This window comes from Rhinolophus sinicus, linkage group LG02 (assembly GCF_036562045.2).
Source record: "Rhinolophus sinicus isolate RSC01 linkage group LG02, ASM3656204v1, whole genome shotgun sequence".
Lineage (NCBI taxonomy): Eukaryota > Metazoa > Chordata > Mammalia > Chiroptera > Rhinolophidae > Rhinolophus > Rhinolophus sinicus.
In genome coordinates this window covers 49394223-49418898 of record NC_133752.1, presented here as the reverse complement: position 1 = coordinate 49418898, position 24676 = coordinate 49394223, and the positions used below count along the sequence as shown (strand labels likewise).

Sequence of the window (24676 nt, the reverse complement as noted above, 5' to 3'; positions counted from 1 at the left end):
AGCCAAGAAGCAGCAACAACTAGCCATGTGAATGAATCATCTTGAAAGACTACCCTCCAGCTCTACCCCAGTTCACATTGCATGAGCAGACACAGAGTGGTCTGCCCAAACTGTAGACTTTTGAGGGAAAGAAATGACTGTTGTTTAAGCCACTAGGCAGTAACAGCTAAATCTGATACATCATCCACGGGAGGTGGGACATAGGGATAAGAATTCCATGCCCTGGAAAGGCAAGATGAATTCTCTTCTGCTGTTCTTTGCCTTGTCAATTTGTAAATCTTCTACTTCCTCGAAGAAATTGCTGCTTCTTGGCTCTTGCCACTTACTTCTAGTGTGCAGGAGGATGTAAGGAGGGTGTTGATGTAACTGAGGGAACTAGCCTGGTATGAGGGGCCTTAGGCATTTGGAATGCACAGGATAAAGTGTGAGATCAAAAGAGGGACAATGGGGCTAAATAACAACTATTCTCAGCTCAATCAAAGGGTTTTCTAAAAACCTTCTTGCTTATCATAACTTTTAGGTGCAAACATGTATAAAGTACGTTATAATCTTCTAATCAGCTATATGGAAAATATTTTGCTTAAAAACAGAACTCCGCCCCCATCCTGTGCCTTTGGGGTTATGGTTCCTAGGACTAGAAAGCTGAGATGGAACTAAATTGCTCTGCATAAGAAAGGTATGTAGGCTGCACCCCCATGCTCATTGCAGCACTTTTTACAACAGTCAAGAAATGGAAACAACCTAAGTGTCCTTCTGTAGATGAATAAATAAAGAAGATGTGGTACATATATATGATGGAATATTACTCAGGCATGAAAGAGAAGGAAATCCTGCCATTTGCAACAATATGGATGGACCTGGAGGGCATGATGCTAAGGGAGATAGGTTAGATGGAGAAAGACAAATTACATGTGATTTCACTTATACATGGAATCTAAAACACACACACACACACACACACACACACACACACCAAGCTCATAGATAGAGAAAGCAAATTGGTAGTGGCCAGAGGAAGAAGGTGGGGAGTGGGTGAAATAGGTAAAGATTGTCAAAAGATACACATTTCCAGTTATAAAATTGATAACTCCTGGGGATGTTATGTACAGCTTGGTGACTATAGTCAATAACATGCAGTGCATATTTGAAAGTTACTAAGAGAGTAAATCTTGAAAGTTCTCATCACAAGAAAAAAATGATAACTGTGGTGATGGATGCTAACTAAAGGTGTTGTGATAATCATTTTTATATATAAATCCTATATAATATAAAATCACATATATAAAATCATCATGTGGTACACTTAAAATGAATATATTGTTAATTACATCTTTGTTGCTGTTGTTAATTACATCTTGATTAAAAAACAATAAAATGCCACATTAACCTGGGATGAGGGGCAGTGCAGAGAGAAAAGTGTGTGGAGGTCCTGTGGCTGACTTGCTGCAAGAGATGACTTTGGGGAGGACAGAAATGTCCAATGGGAATTTGAATTAGGCTTATGACAGAAATCCCCTTTTGACTATACAATCTACAGTAAACTCTGTATTGCTCAGCACATAGTTTCTGGAGTGGATTTACTTTATGAGGCTGTAAAGAAGTGCTAAATGTTGGGGCGGCCGAATGGCTCAGTTGGTTAGAGTGTGAGCTCTCAACAACAAGGTTGCTGGTTCAATTCCCACATAGGATGGTGGGCTGCGCCCCTGCAACTAAGATTGAAAATGACGACTGGACTTGGAGCTGAGCTGCACCCTCCACAACTAGATTGAAGGACGGTGACTTGGAGCTGATGGGCCCTGTAGAAACACAATGTTCCCCAATATTCCCCAATAATAAAAAAGAGGTGCCAAATGCCATTCAGACTCCCAAAGGTAGGCAACCACACTTCCTGGGGTGAGGGACCCCCTAGGGTAACACCTGGCCTCCCAGTGGAGGGAAAATCCAAAGTAATAAAAACTTTTTATTTGGTAACACTTTAAAAAATCTTTTATTCTGGACATTTTCAAACATACATAAAGGTAGAAAAATAGAATAGAGAATCTCCATCTACCCATCATTCAACGTTGACATTTAGACAACCTTGGGTTCATTTTTAAAAGAAGAATATTGTAATTTCCCATGAAGCAGTATTTAAAGACATAAAAATTATTGAGGAAATTAATTGCTTTAATGGCAGTCATTTTAGAGAACAGGACTGGAAATATTTTTCAAAATAAACTGCAAATTGAAATATTTTGAAGCCGTGTGAAACCAGATGATTAGTTGAATTTCTAAGATTTGAGATGAGATAGCATTTAATAAAAGCTGTGTTTCATTCCAGCATTTTCTTTCACCACAAAGTGAATTTTACCTGTAGGAATAAAAAAAAGAAAGAAAGAAAAAAAAGAAGAAAAGAAAGAATAAATGAATAAAAGAATTGGGACTTATCAGTTCCATCTTTTTTTACGTTATCTTGTTCCAAATACCAAAACTTCCAGTCCACCTTCACCTACTGCCAAATTGCTGCATATTTAAAATCTACATCAAATAATGTCCCCTGGTTCAGTACAATCTTTTAGGAGGAGTCATGATCACCAGTTAAGATTCGGATGAGTCTCATAGATTAGGGACCTAATTATGCTTCCTTGCTTGAAAGTTGCATTCATTTATTCATCTACAATATTTATTAAGTGCCTACTATGTGTCAGACACTATTACTAGTTGGTTGTATGAACCAACAGAACGTTCTATAGATTGCCAGAGTTAACTTCCATTACAAAATGACAATGAATCATCAAAAACGAGAAGGTGAAAGTATCCAAAAGGTAGAAACCCAAAACAATCTTTTCAACTGATTGAATGACTAGACTAGTCAACTGCCACATGGTAATTCTCTCAGGGCTACTTTGGCATAAAATTCTGAGTCCAGTTGGTAACATAGGCCTTTAAAGAAGCATCACTGCTTGGGAAGAGGGATAGTAATCAATTCTTAGGAAATAGGGTATAAGGCGGAAAAAGACTGATAAGAAAGCTCCCTACCTTGACTTTGCTTGAAAGTGAGTTAAGTACTTCAGTTATTGAGGGAAACCATTTGAAACAAGCAGAAGACAAATACTAAAATAGTACTAAAATAGTACTAAAAGTGCAACATACTGAAGCATGATTCATTAAGAGGACATTATTTTGCGCTGCATATGAGAGAGACAGATTACATTAATGTCAACCAATCATACACATTAATACACCCTCCTGATCAAACACTCTCAAAAACCTTTTGGGAGATAGGAGTTTTACAAAGAATAGCCATTTCCATGTGAAAGCAAACTTTTGATTATAAGTTCCATGGGGATTGGCAGGAAGAGATTGAACGACTTGTTCTATGGCCTAAGACAAACAGAAAAATCTGAGAAAATTAAAATAGTCTTTGATAATGACTTTGATAATATAGTCACCAAAAAGTCAGTAATTTTTCATAGTGGGGGTTTTGGAGTTTTGGATAACTGGGTGAATTCTCCATACTTAATTTATAGAGACTAAAATAACTTTCCACCACTTTGGAGAATTAATTATTTTAATATTGTGGTGTTGATTAAGAACATATAACTACACAGTCACACAGTGACTGTGTGATTACACAGTCACACTTTGTATGACATCTCAGTTGGTTACTGATGGTAGTGGTGGACCTGAGATCTAGGCTTAGGGAAAGTCATACGCCTATCTCTACTACCTTAAACATGGTGTACTTAAGATGGGCATGGTTGATACGTGACATGTTTATTTGGTACATCAAATGGACACTCCTGCTGTGGCAGACATCCTAAAAAAAAAAAATCACAGAATTCTTTCCTATTCAGCCAGTCTTTGCCTTTTGAACCCTGGTTCTGGGAGGTTGACTTCCAACTGCTTAGTGTAGGCTGGCAATTAAAAATCATTTGTCCTTTGTTTGTTAAGGGATATCTTATGTATCTGTGAGGGAGTACCAAAGAAATAAAAGATGTCTTGAGAATTTGTTTTGATATTCATAAATCAAAGAATTTCCACCAACATACCAAGCATCTTTTAGAAAGTATTCATTTCTTTTCTTCTCTGAATATCTCGTTTGAGTTGACAAAGGGCGCATTGAGGGAAACACGACAGCAGTAAGAAATCATTGCAAATAGATCCCTGTTAAAAAAAGACAAATGAATCAACATGTAGCCTATAAATCTAGTCACACAATACCTGGCATTTGTATAACTTTTCAAATCTCTTTAAGACATTCATTTTATGTCACTTGTTTATCACGAGAGTTCTTGAACATTATCTTCATTTTTCTGATTACCCAGAGATGTTAAATGACTTGCTAAGATCACATAACACATTGGTGACAGCCCTTGGTCTTTCTTTTCTCAAGCCAGTGCCCTTTTCATGATACATCATTTCATCTGCAGGTTACGAGTGTAGCCCCAGTCCTCTATCATCTGTCCTGGAATGGTTCCCTTTAAAGCCAGCTGTGCAATGCATCAATTTGTCTATAGTTTGTGAGTAGTGCCAGACCAGGCTTCACCTTGTATCCCTCTAGCCATTTTCATTAGCGTCTCTCATGTTTTGCAAGGGAGGAGGTCCAGAGTAAGAGAGGGATATACAAATTATGGGAAAAAGAAGAAAGAAGAGAATGGTGTTTGGAAAAGTCATGAAATGGGCTACTTTGCAAAGTTTTGAGGGCCCTGTCCCTGGAACGGTCCAGCAGGGTTCTCAGATCCTCTGGTAGAGATGCTCTTGAAGGGAATCCTGCTCTGAGCAGGAGGCATTGGGTGATCCAAGGGGATCTAGTCTGACAACCAGGTGCCATGACTGTGAGTCTTGATGGATTGAAATAATTTTGAAACTCCATTTTTTTGACAGCACTAATTTTTTTAAGTGTTGGGTAAATGTAATTCCCAATCTACAGTGTGAGGAGAGAGAGAAAGGGAAAGAGAGAAAAGGAACTGGTAGATTCTGTTTATAAGGGTTAGGAGCTCCTCAGTGTTGAGATTCTGAGTGATTTATTTTTCATGAAAATGTTATTGCTACAGTGATTTTGATTTTCATCTAACAGAGTAAATATGTGGGGCAAAGAGTGGGCAAATGAGTAGCAATGTTAAAAATCTTATAATGTTGTGACCCTCATTAGGTGGAGGCACGGATATTCAGTATAAAGACAATTCAGTCTCGTAGCCTTCTCTTTTTCCCTGATAAACAATCCAAATTCCTTTAATCTTTCCTCATAGTACTCTTGTTTTTCACTCTTTCATTCATTATTTACTTTTTAAAACTCTTTTAAACCTTCACTAAATCAACATGTATTGAATACATATAATATGCCCCAAAGAAGAAAATATTCTCACTTTGCTTTTCTGTTCCAGCATGTCTATGTCTGTCTTTTACCTCAGGTAGTTTTTAAAGAGGAAAAAATCTCACTATTATTTGCTAAGTAACCTAGAAAAACCAATAGAAGACACACCTTGATTCTAAGTCTCTTTCATAGTATAGATATAGAGATGATGGAGAAGTAAAAACATTCCTTTTTCAGAGAGAAAATAAACTACAGGTTTATATCATGCTGAAGTTAATAAGGGACATAAATGCCTTGAATGGACTAGCTTCTCAGGAAATGGGTGCCAGAAATAAAGATTCTGCATTCTACATTCACCACTCTGTTTAGTTAAATAGGACCAGGACGTTACTGGTTAAAAAAGAAGTCTGTAATGAGCACTATTTACAGAATCACTGACTGAGCAAATAAATGAATGCGGTACATGGTTGAAGACATACTCAGGAAGGCAGGATGATAAAGTGGGAAAAACTGGACCTTTGGAGTCAGTCAGAATAAACCCTAGCCCAGTTTCCAGCAAGTCCATGTTCTGTGACCTTAAGCCTGTCTCATCCCTGATTTCCATATCTATAAAGTAGAGGTGACAATCCTGGAACCACAAAGAGTTTGTACATAGTAAATGAGCAAATATATGTCAAAATCATATCCCAGCACATAGTAGTTCAATCAGCAGTTGCTTCCTTTCTTTCTCCCTCTTTCCTGCAGAGGAAAGAAGGAAGCCTAAAAGGATGGTGATAAGTGCTACAGAGAAAAATAAAGCAAGGAAGAGGAAGAGTGCTGAAGGTTCTGATTTTAGATAAGGTAATCAGGAAAGACCTCAGTCAGAAAGTAAAGAACTGAAAGGATGAGAGGATGACCCATCTGGGGAAGGTCCAGGCAGAGGAAAGAGCTAGAGCCAAGGCCTTGAAGTAGAGCTTACCTGGAATGTTCCAAAAACAACAGGTAGGGGGCAGGAATAGAGTGGGGGGGTGGGGTATAGAAGAAAATGATGTCAGAGCATTAGCGAGAACCTAGCAGACCATTATATTTTACTCTGAGTGAGTTGGAAAACCACTGAAATCTTTTAAACAAAGAAGGGACATGCCTTTCGTGATTTCCTTTGCTCACTGATGTGTCTTTAGTGTCTGCAATAGTGATTGGCATGTTCTATGTGTTTGATAAATCCCTACTGAATGAATGAATGCCAGCTTATGACTTAACAAGGTTCTAAGTGCTCAATAGTCCCTTTTTAATGAACACTAGCTTATGAGTTACCAGTGAAGCAAACATGCCAGCTTTATGGGGAACCACTACACACCCATTTTTACCCAAGACTTTCAGAGACACTATCACATACCTTGCAGATTTGCAGGTCCTATCTGACTCTGAATAAAACCAGGAGAGGCTAAGGGCCCTGTGCCGACTTCTACCCCTCACTTACTCACCTCCAGCAACTTTTTTAGTTACATCTATTGGATCAATAGAAGATTTCATTACTAACATATTCCAAAATATAGATAGCCACACAGCCCCTGTGAATCACTTTAAAATCACGATGGTAGTAAAGACTAGGTCAAACCATGAAGGTGAGGAGGGCAATTATGGAGATCCAGTCAGACTAAAGAGAAGCCTTTGGGTGTCTGAGCTACCACCTCCCAATAGATACTTGGGTGACTCACCGGGATGCCGTATCGGGTTCGATACTTGGTCCTCATGGCGACACTTGCTCCACACAGGCAGCATTCGTTCATGTCAGAGGCAATCTGACATGAAAGGCACAGGGGAAAGAAAGTTCCACAAAGGCCTGAGTGAAGGTGAAACCACACAGAGGAATTAGTCGTCATCAAAGTCGTCATCATCCTTTCCACTAAATCACACAGCTTTCAAATAGATGCTAACTCAGGAAATGGCCTTAATGGACCCTCTGAGAAAACAATGTGGTCATCTGGCTCTTTATGTCTTGCTTCTGTCCAGGAGTTGGGAAAAATTTGCATGTCATTATGTCAGGTCAGATTTAATTGTAAAAGTGTCTGCCGTGTCAATCTGAGCATGTCCAAATTACTTTTTTTTCCTGCCCTAGATTACATTTGAGTCATTCTTGTACAGGAAATTTGTGGCATCGGGATGTCTGAGAAGCCCTCTGAAAACTATGGGAGGGTGTTTAGGGTCAGAAAATGCTGAGTGGGGAAATTATTGGGGCCAAAATGTATTAGGTTGTTGCCAAAGTAATTGCGTTTTACAAGGTTAAAAATAATTGCAAAAACTGCAATTATTTTTGCACCAACCTAACAAAAAAAAAGCAAAAGGGAATGTTTCTAGATGGTCTTTCAGGCAAAGGGTAGAGCCCTATTATTATTATTATTTTTTTTTTTTAGATTTTATTGGGGAAGGGGAACAGGACTTTATTGGAGAACAGTGTGTATATCCAGGATTTTTTTTCCAAGTCAAGTTGTTGTCCTTTTAGTCTTAGTTGTGGAGGGCACAGCTCAGCTCCAGGTCCAGTTGCCATTGCTAGTTGCAGGGGGCGCAGCCCACCATCCCTTGCAGGAGTTGAACTGGCAACCTTGTGGTTGAGAGCCCACTGGCCCATGTGGGAATCAAACCGGCAGCCTTTGCAGTTAGGAGCATGGAGCTCCAACTGCCTGAGCCACCGGGCTGGTCCCAAGCCCTATTATTGACCTCAGTCAGAAAGTAAAGAACTGAAAGGATGAGAGGATGACCCATAAATATGGCAAACTGCAGCGTGAATATCCTTTTTAATGGGGTTGGCTAATACTCAGCAACAGTTGACCTCTGCCACATGAGAATGAGGGCTCATCTTTCCCGATTTTCCAAATTTTCAAGAGAAGCTGGAAATCTAGATTGGAAAGCTAGATTTTTATGTGAAATCTGATGTTTAGGTGTTTCCCACTACATTAAAATTATGACACCAAGAGGGCTCATTATGTACAGAACAAACAAAATACATCCCGTGGCTAAATCTGCCCATGGGCTTCTAGCTTGTGACTTCTGAGTTAGAGAGTAAAACATGGACATCAATGAGAGGAGAAATAAACATTTATTATGTTAGCAATCTGCATTATTACTAGTAGTCAAGGAGAAAGCAATTACTATGTGTACTTACAAATCCCTATGTCACTGCAGCAGTCAAATGCACCAGTTTGCCAGTCACTAGTCATCACAGCAGCCCCCATGCCGTATCCTGGCTGGGTAACAACTGGATTCATTTTTAAGGATAAGTTCAAAAGGGCACTGCCTGTGAAAACAAAACCAGAAAAGTCCTAAACACTTAACGGTATTGGTTGGCTATAATGGAGATACCAGTAGAGAAGACGTTTCATCACACCTCTCCTGATTAGGGGGGTTCACATTCCATTACCTTAGCATAGCATTTCCAGACTGTTGTCGTCGATATTTGGGAATTACATACATAAAGGAAAGGGGTGAAGGTTCCTTTCTTAGGTTTTTCTGTGGTTTATTACCTCTTTCACTGACCAGCAAGATGATTTCTTTTTTCTATTTTCAAAACAATCATCCTGAACAATGTCTATTTTGCCTTTGAAGTGTTTCTATTTAATAACCTATTTTTACAAAGCTATTCCATGGACATTATCTTAATTGCTCCTTAAGAGGACTCTGTGAGATAGAGTTCTTTACTTCTCCATAAAATTGTTATTAAAACAGATGCTTCTAGCTAATGCCAACATTCGTATCCTGACAGTACAAAGTTTTAATAGAAGACCTAGTTTACTGAAACAAACAGACAAACAAACAAAAAGCCATTCAGTCCTTTTGTGAAGGTGTCAGGTCAGAATCTGAAAAAAGAGGCTTGAAGGTCCCAGTGGTTGCAAAAGCACAAAAAATAGTGTCCCTCAAACAAATTGGCACTTATACTTTTCATATTTCATCCAGTGCTCAAGGGAAGTCTCATGAGCTCCTATCCAGTCAGAACTCCCAAGAGAGGAAATGCATTGTGTTTCACAATTACCAGTGTTAAAACTTAACACTGTGCTCTGTAGTCTTGGTCCCTGCTCACTGCTAACACTTCCTCTGACCAATTGCAAGGCAACTCCTTGCCCCACATTATCTTGCTACTTTGCTGCCTTCGGTTTTCCTCCACTATGTCGCCAAGGAAGGCCCCAGTCAAAGATTCCATCAGTTTTCCTTATCCTTGCTGTGCACTCGCTTCATCCTAAGTGGTTAAAAAGACAGATTCTTGCTTCTGATTTAGTAGCCTGGGGTGGACTCTGGGTGCGCACATTTTGTTTATTATTATTATTAGTTTCAGGTGTACAAAACAATGTAATAGTTAGACATTTCACCCCTCACAAAGTGATAACTCCCCTCCCCCAATCTATTGCCCCTCTGACATCTTACATATCTATTACAATTCCATTGACTCTATTTCCTATGCTGCACTCCATATCCTGTGACTATATATATATATATATATATATAAAATTATAGTTGACATACAACATTATTCAGCTTCATCTTCAGGTGTACATGCAGTGGTCAAGCATCTACACCGCCCATGAAGTGGTCTCCCTAATTAGACATGTGACCATCTGACACCCTACAAAATCTTTACAACATTATTGATTATATTCTCCAAACTATCTTTCATATCCCCTTGGCAACATTGTAGTTACCAATTTATGCTGTCTAATCCCTTCTCCTTTTCCCTCATCCCCACTCCCTTCCCATATAGCAACCATCACTTTTTCCTCTATATCTCTGAGATTATTTCTGTTTATATTGCTCATTTATTCAGTTCTTTAGATTCCACATATAAGTGAGACCTTATGGTATTTGTCTTTCTCTGACTGCCTTATTTCATTTAGCATAGTGTTCTCTAGGTCTATCTATATCGCTACAAATGGTAAGATTTCATTCTTCTTTATAGCCAAGTAATACTCCATTGTATAAATGTACCACAGTTTCTTAATCCAGTCATCTACTAATGGGCATTTGTTTCCAAGCTTTGGCTATTGTAAATAGCACTGCAATAAACATAGGGGTGCACGTATTTTTTCGAATTAGTGTCTTGGATTTCTCTGGATACCTAAGAGTGGAATTGCTGGGTCATAAGGTAGTTCCATTTCCAGTTTCTTGAGATACCTCCATACTGATTTGCATAGTGGCTGTACCAATCTGCAATCCCACCAACAGTGCACCAGGGTTCCCTTTTCTCCAGCCTCGCCAGCTCTTGTTTGTTGATTTATTGATGATCGCCATTATGACCAGAGTGAGGTGGTATCTCATTGTGGTTTTTCTTTGCATTTCTCTAATGATTAGTGAGATTGAACATTTTTTCATACGTCTGTTGGCTGTCTGTATGTCTTCTTTAGAGAACATGTTCTCTGCTCATTTTTAAATTGGGCTGTTTGTTTATTGGTGTTGAGTTGAATGAGTGTTTTATAAATTTTGGATATTATCAGTGTGTAAAATTTTTAAGAGCTAATTCTGATACAGCCAGCTTTGGTGACCACTGTTTACATGCTATCTTACTTTCTTAGTCCTTCCTAATCCCTCTTCTTAGCTTTTCACTGTGCCATGGTCCTCCTCTTCTGCGTTGGTTCTGCTATTATCAGTTGATTCCCACCAACAGTTGAGTACCCACAGAGAGGGACAGAGTTCTCTGAGATAATAAAAGCCAAGGCACTTTGAACTGCCCTAGAAAGATGCCTCTAGTACTTTTTATCAAGAACTTGTGTTATGACGCAGAGAGAAAACTGCCCAGATTGAGAAGGCTTATAATAATACAATTGTGGTCAAATCACACCAGGAATCATGTTTATAACTGGAAAGTGTAGGTAAATATTTAACTATCTCGCCACTTAATTGGGAAGGTAATGATGGCTTTGCTTGTAATGCAGGAAGACCTATGCCTATGTGATGGAGAAGAGAGTATTAACTGACAGACTAAAATAGTAAAAGGTCTACCAGGGAATCCTATGACAGTGCCTGGCACACAGGAGACATGCAATAGAATATTGTTGTTGAAAGAATTAATTAGCAGAGAAGGGATGGTTAAAAATCATGGGAATGGGTAGTATTGTCTTGCCTAATCAAGCGAATTTAAACTTGTGCAGGATAAGGCACACACTTTTTAGTTTTGATATAGGAGTATTTTGTAGTTCTGGTTACAATGGGGTCTTATTAATTAAAATATTCTACATACCAGATATTTCTCACTGGTTTCTCTCTATAGACATTTTGTCTTAGAAAACCACTGTCATATTGCTACCTAATATCTGTGGTATAACTTTTTAAAATAGAAAACCTGCTTGTAATGAACAAATGTTCCTTTTATTCTTCAAACTTTAGTGTGGGTAAGAATCACCTGAGGGGCTTATTAAGAATGACACATCCCTAGATTTAGATTTAATAGGCCTGGAAAGGCATTGAGGAATCGATATGTTTAGTAAGTGCCCAAGTGCTTCTTAAGGGAAAGGGATTGACAAAAAGAAAAAAAAGTGAGAGTGGTAAAGGGGACCACAACAGTATTATTGCCTAATCTGACTTTTTTTTAATCTAAATTTTATTTTTTTTTCAATTCCCTTCCCAGGCACTGATTTCTCTGAGAACTAAACCAAAGTAGGATAAGAAGAGAAAAGCATAGTTCATTGAAAATCTGTATATCCAGCAAGACTGGCTTCGTTTTGTGTTGGGTGTAGTTATAAAGACAGAGGGAGTGTTTAACAGAAATTTGAATAAGGAGGAGAAACTAAGATGAGAGCCCATTAGGTAGGAATTTCCGGTAGTAAAAGACCTAAAACTGCAGAGACATTTGCACAGCCCTAGAAGGACAGGTGTAACCCAAAAAGGAAGTGGTAGTATTTAATTTCAATAAAAACAGTCATATTAAGAAGAATCTTCTTGGCCTCCTGGGCATTGTAGGGGAAACATCTGTGTCTAGGTTCTGAACTGGAGAAGTTCAAGCATATGCTCTGGGAACATGTTTTTTGCTTTCTTTTTTTTTTTTTTTTTCCAAACTAGCAGAACTAGAATTATCATTGATTCTGGAAAAGTTGAGGAAGTCTGATTGGAGGTCATGAGATTCTTATCTGGGCACAGAAAAGTAGAACATTCTAAGCATGGAAATAGTGTGAGAAAATGCCTAGGGTAAAGAAAGACTGAGGAATGCATGAGGAACAGGCGAGACATAAGCTTTTTGTAGCAGAAGGAAGGGTTGAAGTGTAGGGATGGCAATGGGTGGCCAGGTGTTCATCAACAGTGCCTTCCTACACCCACAGCAGACATTGCTAATTGATACCAGAATGTGGGATCTATCTTACTTATGATTTATCTAATTGATCTCATTACGTAGGATCTATCTCCTCTGGACATATTTTAGAATCCTAGAGAAGACAGTGCATAGGATGCTACTACCATTTGATCAGAGTTGGCGCATAATGTGAACTCTATCTATTATCTGAGAAATAGGTACAAATAAGAATAATGGATAATGTGTTGTTCAGTTCTGAATGTTATGGATATACCTCCAACCTCAAGGATGAATTATCCATTATCTTTTATAAATATACTGGGAAAATCAGTATCGTAAAAATATACAGATAGCTGCTGCTGAGGCTGCTGCTGTGTGTGTGTGTGTGTGTGTGTGTGTACCATTAAATAAAAATTTACCTGTAAAGATGCATTCTTAAAAGAAAATTACTTCTTTTATAAAAACAATGCTTTAGGGGAAAAAAATCAGTACAGCCAATCACAATCAGTTTAGCCAATATATCAAAATGGAAAACCATGCTAAAGTTCTTTTTTCAAAAATGTATTTATCTATCTATCTATCTATTTATTATTCCCCTTCACATTCCCACTTTTCAATTTGTCAATTACAGTTGACATTCAATATTATTTTATATTAATTTCAAATATACTGCATAGTGGTTAGACATTCGTATAATTTGAGAAATGATTCCCCCTGACTAGTCTATACATAGTTATTGCCATATCATTGATTATATTCCCTGTGCTTTACTTTACATCCCCATGACTATTTGGTAATTACCAATTTGTATTTTTTAATCCCTTCACTTTTTCATCCTGCCCCCAACATCCCTCTCATTTATCACCTCGATAAATCTAGTACCCATCTGACAACATAGTTATTACAATATTACTGACTACATTCCTTATGCTATATCCTACATCTCCATGACTATTATGTGACAACCAATTTGTACTTCTTAATCTTTTTCCCTTTTTCACTCACCCTTGGCAACCATCAGTAAAGTTCTTTTCAAGAGACCCCAAAGCTGAAAATTACTCCAGGGCAAAGATTGTGTCTTAAACAGTCTTCCAGTGCTTCATAACTGTGTATAGCACTGGACACATATACTTGTTGTGCTGAGTAGTTTGGAGTAGGATAAAATTTGCTGGTTTGATATGAAAATACCAGTTAAGTTTCAAGGATAAGAAGTTCTGATATATTGAACTGTCCAAGGTGGCAGAGTAGATAAACGTGTGCATCCCATGAACACATCAAAATTACAGCTAAATTATAGAATTATCAACCTGGAGAACAGTCAGTAGTTTTATAACTAATCATATAAAAAAGAAGCCACGTTGAGACTGGTAAGAGGAGACATGAAATGGGCCGGCCCCAAACCTCCATGTGGTGGAAGAAAATTGGGAGTGCTATCTCGGCACAGAGTTTCCCCATTGAGGAACAAGAAATCCCAGCCTCACACCAGGCTCCCCAGCCAGGAGTACTGGTGCCAGGAAGAGGAGCCTTCACAGCATCTGGCTGTGAAAAACAGTGGGGATTCTGACCATCCGAGTGGGACAGAAGGCTGTCGGAAACCCAGGCATCTTCTTAAAGGGCCCCCACACACACTCGCAGGCACTCACCTTGGGCTCTGGCAGAGGGATGGTAACTAAGGGGGCATGAGAGGCACATAGAGGGCAGACTGAGGTGTGTGGCCTTGGGGTGCAATCTACAAGACAGTCGGCATTTTCCCTGTGTGGGGTTGTCCTCCCAAGCAGCTGGCAGGTGGGCGCCATCTTTCCTGTGTTGAGCCCGCCCCCTACACTTATGGCCAAACCTGAATCAGATTGGTCTGGTGAGTTCCACAGCTCCAACCTGCTGACTCACTGTAACCCCACCTCACGCAACTCTGTACCACATGAGGCTTCATTGGCAACTGGCAAGCGACAACCAGCAGCAGGTGGGAGCAGGCTTTTCTGCTCCTGGCTTTTTGCAGAGCTACCCCAGGCCCAGTACTGGTGGCAGACATCCTTAGTTCACAGGCTGAGCTTTCCCACATGCTTCTGGACACCTTCAATGGATAGTTTTAGAAAATAAATATGTATTTTAAATTTCATGAAAAAAAAGTTAAAATACAGCATAGGCTGTAATTGCTATGTATGCAAATCCTAGTATGTATTGTGTATCTTTTAATTAATTCAATTCGTAATTTAACACAGGGACTTATGCCACTTGCCTTTAAATCCCTAATTCCTTTCTCTTAAAGCAAAATGTTTAGAAGTATATTTTAGAAGCACACTACAATGTATGTGTATATGGATATATATGTGTTTATTTACAGATTTTGTACTTCTGTATATTGTACATAGATCTACATAGTTCTTAAATTTTAATGTGATACCAAGGACTAACCTTGGTATCCTTTAGAATGCAGACCCAGATTCAGTAGGCCCAGAGTGGGAACTGAGATTTGCTTTTTTTCAACAAGCTCCCAGGTGGTACCAATGCTGTAGGTGTCTGGCCCACACTTTGACTAGCCAGAGTCTAGATCATAATTAGGAACCATGGAAACAAACGAAACTGGGTTCAAATCTATTTTCCACCTTCTGTGTGTCCTCGGACAAGTAAACTAACTTCTCTGAGCCTTGACAGCTTTAAAATGAGTATGACTTTTCTCATTGGATTGTTATATTAATGTAATGAGACCATGTCACTGGATAATGTCTATTAAGCACCGTGTTTCCTGTATGTCAATGACCTGACATATGCACCGGTGTGTCTATTTTACACTAAATGTTGCTAAGTAGCAGGGCCTATGCCTGATTTAATGTTACGGAAAAATGCCTAGGAGCATAGCACTTCAAAGGCTAATGAGTGTGGTGATAAGATAACCAACGGGTTAGAAATCAGAAGGCTTGGGTGTTAGTCATTGCTAGTATTGAGGAGGCTCAGATAAGATCAGTCATGTGAAGACATTTTGAAAACTGCAAATCTCCATTATACACGAGAGAGTCTAAGTGCCAGAGACAGTTGATGGAAAAAACCAGAGCATGGTATGTTGCCTACATGACAATAGCTTAACCTTGTAAAGAGCATTATACTTTTCAAAGCATTTTATGTTTGATTTCTAGTTAACATTGATATCTATTTAATATTCACAGCAGTTCAGAGCACTCAGGGAATTGAGGCTGATAAGACTCTTGACTGTAGACAAGAAAACTGAGGCAAAGAGTTTAGTGCCAGAGTCAAGGAAAAATCATGATCTCCTCTCCAACCTCTTTAATTTACGAATGAGAAAATGAAGGTTGTCTCAAAGACTGAGCGTTGGCTCTTTGTCTTCTTCCTAGGCTTTTCAAGGGAAAGACATGGAAAGTACCTCACAGGAAATGTTATAGAACCAAAAGATGGACGAAATAGCACTACCTAGTGGCTAAGATCATGGACTTTGGCCCTAGACCCTAGCTTTCCCAGGGACTTTCCCAGGGTATCACCTTGAGCAAGTGACCACCTCTCTGTGCTTCAGCTTTCCCATCTGTGAAATGGGGATATTAATAGTACTTAGCTTATATAACGGTCAGGAGGATTAAATGAGTTAACATTGGAAAAGCCCTTAGAGGGGCACCTGGCACAGGGTAAGTTCTCTATGAATATTAGTTAAATAAAAGACAGTACTTGGCCCCAGAGGGAAACACAATATTGTCCTTTCCCCCACCGTCACCTGAGCCTCACCTCCTTTACACTCTCCTGGATATTGTAAGATGTGGGTAGTTCTTCTACAAAACTACAGAAGGAGGGAAAGAAACAGAAAATAAGTCTCATGTCCAAAATAACAGAGTGGCAGGGCTGGGACTTGAATTTAGTTCTATAGGACCCCAAAGCCCTTTGATTCTTCTTCCCACTGAAGTCCACCAGTCAGGAATTATAGTTAATGGCCAGCTGAAATGAGCAAACCCTGTTCAGGAATAAAAGGTAAGCGTTTTCCTAGAGTGTCCCTTCCCAGGTAAATTATGGGACTACAGGAAGCTACGCAGTTTGTGACTAACTTTGCTTTCCTTATATGTGTGTTTGCTTACATAGGTATGTATGTGTGTGTGTGTGTGTGTATTTTTAGTATCTTGAAATCAGTTACTCAGACACTTGCCCTAGAGTTCCACAATATAGATTTAGGTAACTTGTTCTCAACCAGAGATGATTTTAACTCCTGGGGACATTTGGCCCTATCTGGAGACATTCTTGGTTGTCACTACTGAGGGTGAGGTGCTATTATGATCTAGCGGGTAGAGGCCAGCGTTGTTGCTCAATATCCTACAAAACACAGAACAGCCCCCACAGCAAAGAATTTCCTAGCCCCAAATGTCAAAAGTGCTGAGGTAAGAAACCATGATTTAGATATCATCAACATCATGAAATGTGAGCATCGGGAGGGACTCTAACTGTTGTCTAATTCAGTGTCCCAGCAGATGCATAAGTTGTGTTTACAAAAGGCCTGACAAGTAGTCCTTGTGAGGAATGAAACCTAACACATTGCTTCTAAATCTCAAGAAACTCTTATCAATGGAGAAAGTACCAGAATAAAATTTGTATAACAAAGCTTTACTCTTGTTTACCTGGTCACATCCCCACAGCTGGCCTCCTTAACACCTTCTCTCTTTTGCCTGTAGGTGAAAATGGTATTCAAGCCTGAATTTTAAGCCACCTCTGAGAGTTAGTTATTTCCCTGGGTATTTCCTATGTATATGAAGTATACGTGTTGATGAACTTCTGCTTTTTGTTTTCTCTTGTTAATTTATTTTTGGTTACAGGGGTCCCAACCAAGATTCTAGAAGGGTAGAGGGAAAATTATTTTTCCACTCTTACAATGTGATTTCTGAAATTTTTGTCAAAACAATGAAAACTCTGTTATAAGGAAATTAAAAAATGATTATGCATCATTGAAGGTATGGCATTCCCTAATTTAAGTGAAATGATTTCTATAAACAAAACATCACTCCAAAAAGATTTTTCCTCATGTGAAAAATTGTGCTCATGCCTGATAATGCTTAAATGAGAAGCCTTTTCAGAAACATTTGTATTTTTGATAGAGCAAGACTGAGAATTTTTCTGACACCAGGAAAATTCAGTAATCCTCCTTTCATCAAATAAAGAGCATTTGACTCACTAAAATGTTTAATTTGGGGTGAGGGTGAAGATAAAAAGCGCATGATAAATTGGGTCCTTTCATATTTTCCATTGTCATTCTACCATCACTAATTTTTCTGGTGACCCAATTCATTAAACTTCTTTTCTACCTTTATTTTATAATTTGTTAAACTGATGTCAGGCATATATATGATTCTGGGGGAAGATTACCTTTTCACACCCAAACCCTTTAGGCTTGACCTCATTACCCACCCTATTTTTCCATTCCTTTGATTACCATTTTCTTCCCTTATTGGTCGCCAGATTCCTCAGCACTCTGCAGGCATTCCCTCTACACTGTTCCTGCTGTGAGTTCCTGCCTCATTTCCCTAACTACCTGTTAACGTCTCATCTCAAATGCCACCTTCTCCAAGAAGCCATTCGTTATCTTCCAAATTGGATTTGCCTCTCTCCCTTCTCTGAACTTGCTCAACATTTTTATTATGTGGTGGAAAGCCTACTGGGCTTGGGTTAGGACACTGGGCTCTAATCATAGCATTGATACTTGGCAACCTCTGTGCCTTTTCTCTAAATGACAATGATACCATCTTCACTTCCTTCTTCCTAGGACTAGTGAGAAAACTACAAGAATCTATAGTCACGTGCTGCTTAATGATGGGGACACGTTCTGAGAAATGTGTCATTAGGTGATTTTGTTGCTGTGAGCACATCATAGAGTGTACTTACACAGACCTAGATGGTATAGCCAACCACACGCCTAGGATATATGGTACAGCCTATTACTGCTTCTAGGCTACAAGCCTGTACAGAACATCACTGTACAAAACAACACTAGATTAAATGAAGCACAAGAAAAATGATGCCATCAACAGACAGTAAACACCAGATGTATGAGGCTGCCACTCACATAACACAGCTTTATAGCCAACTTTTGTTTTATAGATAGAAAGAGTACACTTTAAAATAATAATTAAAAGTATAGTATAGTAAACAATATATAAACCAGTAAGAGTCATTTATCATCATTATCAAATATTCTGGGCTGTACGTAATTGTATGTGCTATACTTCTATACGACGGGCAGCCCAGTAGGCTTGTTTATACACCAGCATCATCACAAACTCATAATGTGTTGTGCTACAATTTTACCCAATGCATTAGGCATCACTAGGCAACAGGAATTTTCCAGCTCCACTATCATCTTACAGGACCACCATCATCTATGTAGTCCCTTGTTGACTGAAATGGTCTGTGGCGCATGACTGTACTAACTTCAAATATGAGATTTAGATATGCATTCTAAGTATTTATATTTCCTGCTTTCTTTTTGACTTGTTGGCTGTTTTTTTCTGGGGGCAGTAACCGGGCTTCATCATCTTTGTGTCCCTCCCCGAAGGTGGCCTGCACATAGCCTAGAAAGTACTAGGGGTTTAGGACATACTACTCCAAATTGTGGCACCCTGGCATATTGAATATCTTATGCTGAAGGATGCTGAGAAAAAAGCAGAGGCAGGAAAAGTCACTCTGACCTCTTTCCCCTCCCCCTTCTTCCCCGAAAGCAGTAAATAAATCTCTCTGTGAAAGGTACCCTCCCTACACCAGGAAGAAGGGAGACATCCCTGTCGCCAAAGCCAGGTAATTCAGGGCTGAGAATAAGCGAATCTTGTTATTTCTTCACCATTTAGTACCCCTGCAGCAAACCCCTTGTCTTGTCAATTCTTCACAAATATATTATTTCTTTGTCTAAAAGTTTCCTGCCCTTGTTATTTCTTTGGGTCTTTCATTCTCTTATGAAGGCTCCTGTGTACATGTAAAAATTCAATAAAATTTGTTATGCTTTTCTCTCCTTAATCTCTCTTTGTCAGTTTAATTTCAGACCCAGGAGGGACCCTAAGAAAGTTAAAGAAAACTTTTCTTCCCCTACATGCTTAATACCAATTTATTTACTCATTTATACCAGAGATTTTTAATCAGAGGTGATTTTTCCCCTCAGAAGACCTCTGGAAATGTCTGGTGACATTTTGGTTGTCACAACTCGGAGTGGGGGGAGGGAAGGAGAACTGCTATTGACCTCTAGAAGGTAGAGGCTAAGGATGCCTCCCCCAACTCTTCTCCTGCCCCCAACTCTCCTCTCCTACCGCCCATTCCCACCATTAAGTGTCAAGGCTGAGAAACTGATTCATTCTGTCATCTTGTTCTTAAGAAGATTTGAGCAGTTTACAGACTTACCTATATGGTAACAAGATACAAAATGAAAAAATGAAGGTATCAGGCACAGGGAAACTACAGCCTGGAGCAAATTTACAGCATGCCATCAGCTCCCTGTACAGTGCTAGGCATGGGCTGCAAATTAGACTCTGAATTTCCTACCAGGCAAAGCAAAGAGGGAACACACACATTTAGGAGATTGACCATGTCCATAAAATAAAAACAGATGGAGAACCAAAGAAGTTTCTCATCAAGGCCCTCAAAAAAGAGACAATATGTGACAAGGAATGGTCAAGGCCTTTCCTTTGACAGTTTCTCTGTAATGAACAGAACAGTGACTTTCCTGAGCCTCTTTCCTGATAGAGAGTTAAAGCACAAGGCTTGAGTAGAATCACTGAAAACAACCTACGAGAAGCTCAAATGATCCCATCTAAGTCCTTACCTCTCGGATAATCTGGGATGATTCAAGGCTAAATGATCAGATTATTTAGATTATTCAGAGAAACACATGCATGAACATTCTTTGACAGTCCTGTATGAATATTTTCAGCTGGGGGTTGACAAGAATTGAACAGCAGCGAGGCTGAATTGTAAGTCTTTGGCAAAAACTTGAGTTCAGATTCCCAACTAGGGCTGCTTAGTATACATACTAAGAACAGATATGCAGAACGAAAGACTTCTAAAGCAAATGCACTGTTATAAAAATTAAAAGATGCAACCAGGACAACACACCTGAACAGAAGGCCAGTCTAGTAGCATGGAGGTGAGCTAATTAATGGCTATCCTAATTCAACATGGAGGTAAGCTAAAGGAAAGCTTACGTTTTCCTCAGGTGACCAGTGGGGAAGTTTAGAAAAAGGAATTAGCCAACACAAGCTACAATTGATATTTAAATGATCGAGTTAAAACAAGCTGGTAGTGTTTTATTAAGCAGTACATCTTGCGCAGGCGCTAATGAATTAATTATATGTGACTGATCAAAGTCCCAAGTTCTATACCGTAGAGCCCAGAAAACTTTATATCAGGTGTTACCAAAACGCACTCACTATGACAACAAAAGCATGTAGGAAAACACATGAAGTCTAATTTCAAGTAATGTAACTTCCTGGTCAATGCTATAGAGATAAAAGACTTGCAGTATGGAACCTTAGATAATATAATCAGTTCACCTTGGAAAACTACCAACCACTTGGTTCCATTTGGATTCTGATCTATTGGTCTGGTGGGAGGGGGTTAGTGGCCTTGGAATTAATATTTTTAATGCTTCTCAGGAGATTCCAAAGTTCAGTGAGTGTTAAGAATCACTGTACTAAAGGAAGTCCATCCAAAATGATGATTTGAGTATCGAAATAGTGGGTCTTAAGTCTTTTACACAAAAATAGTTTCCCTCATCACCTAAATTTTCACCCCAAACACGTATAATTTTAAAAATTTAGCCAAAATAATGTGATCCATGAAGACAATCTAAAAAAAAAAATCACAAAAATATCAAAATAAAAATCTCTAGTAAATCCACCCTATAGACCTAATCTCTATTGACAACTGCGATGTATAACCTCCCATTTACTTTTAATTAAAAAAAAATAATTTGTGTGCAGGACTATGTTTTCATGAGGACACTCCCAAATGTGGCAATAAAACCATTTCTCCTACAGTGTAGAGAAGGCTGTTTCTCTTGCTCTTTGTTATAGTTGGGGAGCAAGCATTCATCTCTTTTAGAAGTGGTAGCCCACCATTGTGCTCCAGCTCACAATTATTATCTGATTAGTTGAGACCCCTACCATGTCTCTTGAGTTGGTATAAAGGAGCAGAAAGAGTCTTTTTTTCTAAGAAAGTGTTTGATTTGCATTCTTCCGGCTCGTCCTATAATTTACTTCTGTCTGCAGAATTAAAGATTGAAATACTATTGGTTGAGTGAATGAATCTTTTGCATTACCTTAAAAGTCCCAATTTAAAAGTTACCTTAAAAGTCTCAAGTTAATCTGTAACTTGAGCAAATCCCATCCAATATTTTATAAGAAGATAACAAAACCATTTGTGAATGCTCTAGTTGGTATAGACAGGTCTCAAAACATCAGTGAATATACAAGTATCTGGTGGCCATGAAACACTTAAATGATGGCAAATTTAATTCAGGAAAAATGCAGCAGCCTATACAAACACTTAATTACAAAATATTTCTTTTCCCCAAAAGTTTCCAGATGGATTCTTCCAGAACATGGTTTATGAGCTAAGAGGGGCAGCCAGTAAATTCATACACATTTGTCTCCATTTTCACTCCCCAAGCAAAGCTGAAGTGAGTTTCAATGCAGTGAGTGTTAAGCGCCAATTTTTCAATAAAAATGATGGCTAACCATGGAGTGCCTGCTCAGGTCTCCGGTTTCCTCTGCATTCAAGTGCTCTTAGGGTTGCCTCTCAGGAGGCAAACTAAGCACAGCCATAAGGCACCGATAAAGCTGGGTCAATAAAGTAAATTAAAAGAGAGAAAACTTTGGAAAAATATTTAGCATCCTTCCACAAATAAAGGTAATCCTTGAGGGAAATAACCACAACGATATTGGACTTCTTTACACTTATTTATTTATGGAGGGATGTGGATGGGTAGCACACACATGCACATAAGGCCTCTAAAGACATCTGTCTGGTTCTGGTTACATTAATATTTTAAGGACATCTGTTTTCAGGTCCCTCGCCTCTACTAGAGTCTGAGCTCCACGGGTGCTGGCCATTCATTTTTTTATCCTAACACAGTGCTTGGAACATAGTAGATGTTCAATGGGTGTTTTTTTTTTTTTTTTTTTTTAAAAAGAACAAATGTATGAATATACGAACTGTAAATCTCATACACACAATTTTGGAGTTTCTAGACTAGATATCCAGACATCAGAAATACCACCCTTCAACCCTACCTCCTTGTAACCAATTACAAAATAAGAGACAAACTTTTATTAAGAAGGAATTTAGAATATTCTGTTTAAACACGCCAGCCTTAATGGTGATACAAAGATTTCTTTAATGATTACGAACATTTTTTTCTATTAAAAAGTGTATTTTTAGTGGCACGTTCTAAATAAAAGTTCATAAGATACACAGCCTCTTAGGAATCACTGCTGCCCAATTTAATTAAAAAGACAATTGCAGGTTACACACATGTGGGTTTTTAAAAGATTAACCTAGATTAATACCTACCATTCAGTTCTGCCTTGGCTTGTGTTAGTTACATGGTAAGATTTTACTGGCTTTATAGTTTATTATTTAATAATTTGTTTTGTTTCTTTTGAAAGAGGATAAGAGAGAAGGACAAAAGTATACAGCACAGAAAAGGCATTCTGTATTGCAAAAATTCTTACCACACAAAGGTTAATGGCTGAGGACTGCAACGCAGGTGAGGCTTCAGAAGGCTCAGGAGCACTAACACGCTCTGTGGTTGCAGCCGGGGGTTGTGATCAGCAGGGTGGGGTTGGGGGTGGGGAAAGTCAGGGGTGGGACTGGAGGAAAGAACTCTCACCGGGTTGTCTTCACTGCCTAGGGGGCCAGTGTGTTTCTATCTAAGTAAGTGGACACTGCATTTCATCTCAGTGCATTTATTTCATGTTACATTTGCCTGACAACCTTGTTTTCTGAGACAGCAAGATTTATTCATAACTGGGCAACAACACATTGTGCAAAGGTCCAAGACTTGTTTATTTAGTTAGGATTTCTACAATTCATTCACTTCCTAAGGCATTTAAGGGTCTTAAAATGTGTTTTACTTTGTGAGGGGTATAAATGTACACCTGAAACTAATAAAAAGAAAGAAAGAAAGAAAGAAACAAAGAAAGAAAGAAAGAAAGAAACAAAGAAAGAAAGAAAGAAAGAAAGAAAGAAAGAAAGAAAGAAAGAAAGAAAGAAAGAAAGAATTAAAAAACAAAAACGTGTTTTAAAGTAAGAACTGGCCAGCTGGCCTTAGGTCTCAAAAATGCTAAAGAGATATTCAGCCTTCCACTTGCCAGGTTATTAGGACTTCTGTTCCAAGCTAAGGAGCCGTATAGCGTAAGCAAGGGAAAGTATTGAAGGGTTGGGGGCAGAATGGGGACACGGTCGATGGCATTTTGAGTTACCTACCTGGTACTAGTGTAGAGCCTGGATTCTAGAAAGCAAGACTGACATCAGAGAGCTCCCTCCAGGGGCAATTTCATAGTGAAGGATGCAGAGAGCCTGAGAGGGTTGGAAAACAAGAAGATGGATTTAACAGAAAATCATAATAGGAAATGGCAGTTCTTAGGAATTGTGCAGAGGAAATAAATCCATTAAATAGGTACACAGGCACACAACACTGTATATTAAAACCTTAATTGTTTCCGGTTGCTGACAAAAAATTTTTAGTTTAGTTGAGGTTAAAATGTCCTTTCTCTCAGTGTGACTCTTAACAAGTTGTATTTTCTTTTATGGTGTTTAAACATAAAACACAAATGACTCACAAAACTAAAACTTTGTTTTATGTTTTCCTTGGTGTACAGAGAGAGTTTTTCCTGGAGGTGGAAGAGTGGAAAAAGGATCCTGGGTGGTTACTTATCGCAAAGAGGCATTTGCCTAATCTATTAACATTCATACATACCGTTGAGATAGAAAATTCAAATCCTACATAATAATGCTATCTTATTTCAGGAGACTGGTGTGTGACTAATAACCAGTGTATGTACAGGCCACTAGACCAAAGAGGCAGGGGACATCATCCCTGTTTTAGAAGAGCTCACAACCTGGGAAGTGAGACAAATCCTACAGCCTGTATAGAAAATATCTTT

The 24676-nt window shown here is 38.8% G+C and overlaps 1 protein-coding gene across 1 annotated transcript; it reads right to left on the bottom strand.

Annotated features, from left to right (window-relative positions):
* Positions 1-2145: 2145 nt before the first annotated feature.
* On the bottom strand, positions 2146-23363 carry PLAC8 (placenta associated 8). The gene is made up of 5 exons (XM_019731251.2): positions 23243-23363; positions 8439-8570; positions 6994-7118; positions 4032-4146; positions 2146-2350 (listed from the first exon to the last, which is right to left on the bottom strand). Exons 2-4 carry the CDS (start codon positions 8539-8541, stop codon positions 4042-4044), a joined length of 333 nt encoding a protein of 110 aa, XP_019586810.1. The 5' UTR covers positions 8542-8570; positions 23243-23363; the 3' UTR covers positions 2146-2350; positions 4032-4041.
* Positions 23364-24676: the final 1313 nt, after the last annotated feature.

Coding starts and splice junctions, on each gene's coding strand:
- PLAC8 (XM_019731251.2), bottom strand. CDS start 8,541: ATGAATCCAGTTGTTACCCAGCCAGGATACGGCATGGGGGCTGCTGTG. Junction 7,119..8,438: donor CTGCAGTGACATAGGGATTT/GTAAGTACACAT, acceptor ACCTTCACTCAG/GCCTTTGTGGAACTTTCTTT. Junction 4,147..6,993: donor GAACCCGATACGGCATCCCG/GTGAGTCACCCA, acceptor TTTTTTTAACAG/GGATCTATTTGCAATGATTT.